This window comes from Folsomia candida, unplaced genomic scaffold (genome assembly GCF_002217175.1).
Source record: "Folsomia candida strain VU population unplaced genomic scaffold, ASM221717v1 Fcan01_Sc014, whole genome shotgun sequence".
Classification (NCBI taxonomy): domain Eukaryota; kingdom Metazoa; phylum Arthropoda; class Collembola; order Entomobryomorpha; family Isotomidae; genus Folsomia; species Folsomia candida.
In genome coordinates, this window is record NW_019091206.1 from 2,918,079 (window position 1) to 2,923,294 (window position 5,216).

Consider the following 5,216-nt stretch of genomic DNA (forward strand, 5'->3'; position numbering starts at 1 on the left):
TCTACATTTGGTAATTTTACCAAAGCAATGTCTGGTGTAGTTTAAATGAGGTGCAATATGAGATACCACTCGCAATATGAGCCACAAACATGGTCCCAAATACATTTATTTTGGCAAACAGGTGTCAGGTTGAGGTTTCCAGAAATATTGACCCTTATTTGCCAAAATAATATATTCTTAATCAAGTAGACATATTTTCAATAATTTCTGGTTTGGTAAATAACGAGGGACAAGATGAGAGACCATACTAGGTATAGGCTACAACAATAGCTGCACATTTGTTTATTTCCCCATTGGGATGTCTGGTTCCATCCCAAGGATGATTACGGTTGGATGCCAACATCATAGACCGTGTGAGCATTGTGAACTAACCTAAAGGGTTGTCCAGTTTGTTTCGAAAAATAAATGTATGTCCCAATTAATCCTTAGGTATTATATAGGGTAGAATATCACTTTACCCCTACATAGGTTGAGTCGCATAGTTTTCCAATTTTTGTAGGAGTTATTTTGTCATTATTGTGTACTAGATGATGTAAATATCTCAGTCTACCCCACCGGAGGCTGTAGTCACTTCTAATATAACTTTTTTTTGTTCTATAGTGAAGCTGTAAATTTTGAAGTAAAAATCTCATTTTACCCCGCCAGGGGGTGTGACCCATGTCAAAACCCATCTTTTGTTATTATCTAGTCATCCTGCACAATTTGTATTAAAAATCTCAATTTACCCCAGCGGGGGGTGTGGTCACGATGGGCACACCCCTTTTGACATGAATAACATGATGGGGGTCACTTCGGAGTTCCTACGGGTATTTTAGTACGAGGCACCAAATTCGGTAGCACTTAGCTGCAACTTTTAGATTAGCTAACTTCACACAAATCATATCATGGCCTCGCCGTAACCATGAGTCATACTTTTTGCCACACTCATGTCTACTTTATGCTCACCAAGAAAAAACACACCAAGCTAATTCCGATCGAATTATTCGATATTATTAAATTAAATTTTATTGCTAATGTCAGCAATATATAATCTTGCTGAAATCATATAAGTCACTTATATATTTTCATCTACGTTGATGTGTGTTCGTACGCTACCCGCCCACTTTAATCATTGGGATATCCCCAGAGACAAAATTCCCGCTATAGCAAAAATCATACCGGCCAACTCAAACTTTACCGCGGCACATGTGACACAACCGGGCTGTGTGGTTGTAGTCGTTCTAAGGGTGGTTGTTGGTTCCGGTGTCGTTGTTGCTTGAATGGTTGTCGTCCGTAAGGTCGTTGTAGTTGTCGTTGTACTTGTAGTTGTTGGTGGGAGGGTTGGAAATTTCCAGCGAAACACGACCCACCCCCACTTGGGTTAGACAAATTATGGGGACTTCCCACCAGACTGTGCCCCAGTACGTAGACACTGCCACAAGTCTCGTCATCACTTATGGGATCGCGATCCAAAATATCGATGTGATACATCTAAAACACATTTCAAATAAGTTGTTGGCCTACATCTTACAACATAATTATATGTTAACCTCGTTAGGTAGCACGTTAAAAGAGACCGGGTCGAAGGTCGCATTTATCTTGTTATCTTGATAGTTTGACCTATAGACGGTGCCGCCTGTTCTGTTCTTGATAACCAAGTAGGGGTCACTCAGATCACCCGGAAGGTCACGATTTGGTATATTGCTATTTTAAGTATTTAAAGTTATACAAATTTGCATGTCAAACGTATTAAGCTTTCTTTTATGGTTAAACTATCAAATTTATACTATAATTAATTGTCATATCTAAATTTTTTACGCGACAAGTTTTATAAGATGTATATCATCCGAATTTATTTTTTAAAATTTACCCCCCACTCTAACTTATTTATTTGACTGCTTACTACGCATTCACGATGAAGTATTGGATTTCCGTCGTGCCAGGTGAGGAAGAAGCTGTGGCAAGTGTGACAAGGACACAACTTGCCAAAACCACTCCCGCAGTAATTCCCATCTTTCTCATAGAAAATGTCTCTAAAAAATTTATCGATGTACTAACGCGTTGTTTCCCTGACCGTCGTCACTAATCTACTGACCGCTATTTATGGCTGTTCCGCACCCCGTATCCAAATACAGTTCTAATACAGATACAGTTCAGGGTGGAGGGAATACCAATAGCTGGATCAAATTTTATCACCTATGTATGTAGTTATATCAAAGCGACTGGATTATGAAATTTATATAATAAAATTGTATAAGCCTAGTTTTCCTTTGACGCAGAGGGAATACCAATAGCTGGATCAAATTTTATCACCTATGTATGTAGTTATATCAAAGCGACTGGATTATGAAATTTATATAATAAAATTGTATAAGCCTAGTTTTCCTTTGACGCAGACTAATCGATTGTCCGGATTGCGTAATAATAAACAATTGATGGGTTAAAGCTGTTATGTAAAAATATATATACGAGGCAACCTAATACCCAGAATCCTCCGGTAATCCTCCACTTCCACGCTAATGTAAAATAAGATAGAGCGATGGTGCTTGTCTAAAGATATAATTAAGCTCATGTATGTACGTATTTATAATCTACAAACGCATTTATGTAGAAATTAAATTTCTTGAAAACGTTTCACTATTTTTTTACAGTTTAATTTGCACTCTTGGTAATGAAAAAAAATAGGTGGTATTGACAAATCGGTTCATCGGCTTGGTATTACAACTAGTTTTATACCACCTTGGAATAAATCCGGTAATAGAATATTACCCTCAAGTAATATGGATGAGTTGTTAGACATCACGGAGTATGGTATTACACATTCAGAAATCGAGGTGGAAATAGGAACGGAAAACAATACTTTAGACGAAGTCGGGACCGCTCCCAGTGTCCAAAAATCAGGAACGTTCGACTCCGTCAATCGGAAGAGAAAACCTCCGGTCATGACGAGCATGGGATTGATGGCAGAAGCATCAAAGCAGCGATCTGACCTTGCAGTTCATCGTTTACAATTTGAAAAGGAAACTTTCGATCGCAAGGAGAAAATGGATATGCAAGCCCTGGACCTTCAGAAAGAAGACTTTTTGTTGAAAAAAGAAATTGAACTCGGTAAATTAGATATTGAGAGACAAAAAAACCAGACTTTTCATGAAGTCGAAATGAAAAAGATGGCTTTGGAGGAACAAAGATTGAAGAACGAAGAGCGTAAACTTAAACTAGAACTCGCAAAATATGCTTCATAAATATTTGGCAATAATTTGTGACAAATAAAAAATCTAGTAATTGACAAACTGATGTGCTTTCTAGATTAAGAATTATCGTATATTTATTAATTATGAAATGATATTTATCGGCTCTGAACATAATTAAATATTTCATCCCGTTTTTCAATAGCTGACGGTCGGAGGTTCCCATTTCGGGGATTGACCTGATCATTCTCATCACCTAGCATTTCGTCTGTGACCGGATATTCGTCAAGAGACTCCAAAATGATGTTGTATAGCACGCAACAAGCTGTAATCCATTGTACAGCATATTGATGGCCATCTTGAAAGTTAATTTGCATCCTTAGCTCCTTCAGACTCGTGAAAATTTCTTTTAGACCCCCATACACTTGTTCAATTTTGACACGGAAGTTGCAAAACACTTTGTTGAACTTATCTGCATTGTAATAAGTAAATATTAATTTTACAATCGAAACCGATTAGTAGTACTACTGAGATGCACCTCTTTCTTTTTGTGTTCCAATAACTGCATTAGTCCGAAGCGTGGTAATCAAGTACGGCTGAAGTTTGTAGGCTGAATCGCCGGCTATCCATTGCCCTAGGTTAAAATAATTTTCAGGGTGTTTCGCAATATCACAATTTGCAAACACTCGCGCATCGTGTACTGATCCTGGGTATCCAACTAAAATATGTCTCAATCGCAACTCTGCAAAAATCGAAATACCAGAATATATGTACAACATTTGATAAAAATAGGCAATGGTTAAAGTATAATATGCACACCTGCGTCACAAATCCCTTGTAGGTGAATGGAATATCTCATTTTACGTGAAAAATAAGACTGGGGATCGTTGATGGGAGCTTCCTCTAAATTAATGTGGGAGCCGTCAACAATTCCGATACAGCCTGGAAGCTGGGGGCATAATTCAGCCAATTTCTCGCGTTCAGTTTCATCAGGCCAGTAAATCCATTCTTTTTCAACTGATACGATAGCCTGAAAGATTTAAAACACCTCTTAATATAAAAACCCTTTAACATACACTTTATTGTAAGCATGATAATTATATAATTTTCATATTTACCTTTATTACTCTCTTGGTGATAGCATCAACTGTTCCATTACCAATTCCAAATTTTTGAGCCAGTTTCGAATAAGACGCCCCAGTACCGTTCACCCCGAATCGAAATAGTGCGACGGCTAATTGGATTGCAATTGGAAATTGTTTCCCTGGTTCGATGTTTGAAAATCCTTCGTAGGGAGAAATTATGTTTAATATTCTACCAAAGTCTGTCCTTGACACTCTTAAATTTTCCTTGAACTCTCTTTCGGCATAATTTGGCAAGACACTAAAAATCCACTCTTTAGATTTTGGAGTTTTAATGGTTCGAGAAGTCGCATATCGAATGCACAACACTGCACTTAAATCGTTCTCAAAGTTTTCAATAATGTCGTCAATTTCCTCTTCTTCAGTTTCCATCGCCAGGATTGCGTTGCAAGCAAGGGCCTCGATAAGGTGTGTTTTAGCGGACTTTTGCGACATCGTAGTTAGAATATAAATTAAAACAAATTAAATATTTAACTTAAACTACTAAAACTTACTCAAATTTGGGATTCACTAAATCACAGGGGTTTTAAAATTCGCGCACAGTCTCATTTTTGGAGCAAATTCACAAGCGACTTATTAAGCGAAAAGTGTTCAGTCAGATTTGCCTCGCTTGTTCGCTTAATGCAGCGAAATTTTTAACCAAGCGAAGCAAGCGAAATTTTTGAGAACTGTCTGAGGAGCCCCAATATTTCTCATCTTACTTAAAATTCCTCTTTAATTTAATATATGCTAAGCGTAGCTAGAAATTACAGATATATTATTTAATGTATCATAAATGCATATTTTTTGCTACACATTTGCTCGCGGCATTTTTAACGTTTTTGAAATTGTGACATTTAAAATATATATTCAAAATATTTGAAACGTTAGGCTTTAAAACCGTTTAAAATAGTTCATCATTTTAAAT

At 37.1% G+C, this 5,216-nt stretch overlaps 2 protein-coding genes across 2 annotated transcripts; both read right to left on the reverse strand.

The window, feature by feature from the left end:
* Positions 1-968: 968 nt before the first annotated feature.
* Positions 969-2,079, reverse strand: LOC110855957. Its single transcript, XM_022104396.2, has 3 exons — positions 1,883-2,079; positions 1,530-1,683; positions 969-1,470 (listed from the first exon to the last, which is right to left on the reverse strand). Exons 1-3 carry the CDS (start codon positions 1,999-2,001, stop codon positions 1,174-1,176), a joined length of 570 nt encoding a protein of 189 aa, XP_021960088.1. The 5' UTR covers positions 2,002-2,079; the 3' UTR covers positions 969-1,173.
* A 1,246-nt stretch (positions 2,080-3,325) lies between these two features.
* LOC110855828 (protein ANTAGONIST OF LIKE HETEROCHROMATIN PROTEIN 1) lies at positions 3,326-4,744 on the reverse strand. Its single transcript, XM_022104222.1, has 4 exons — positions 4,286-4,744; positions 3,987-4,197; positions 3,706-3,909; positions 3,326-3,639 (listed from the first exon to the last, which is right to left on the reverse strand). Exons 1-4 carry the CDS (start codon positions 4,742-4,744, stop codon positions 3,326-3,328), a joined length of 1,188 nt encoding a protein of 395 aa, XP_021959914.1.
* Positions 4,745-5,216: the final 472 nt, after the last annotated feature.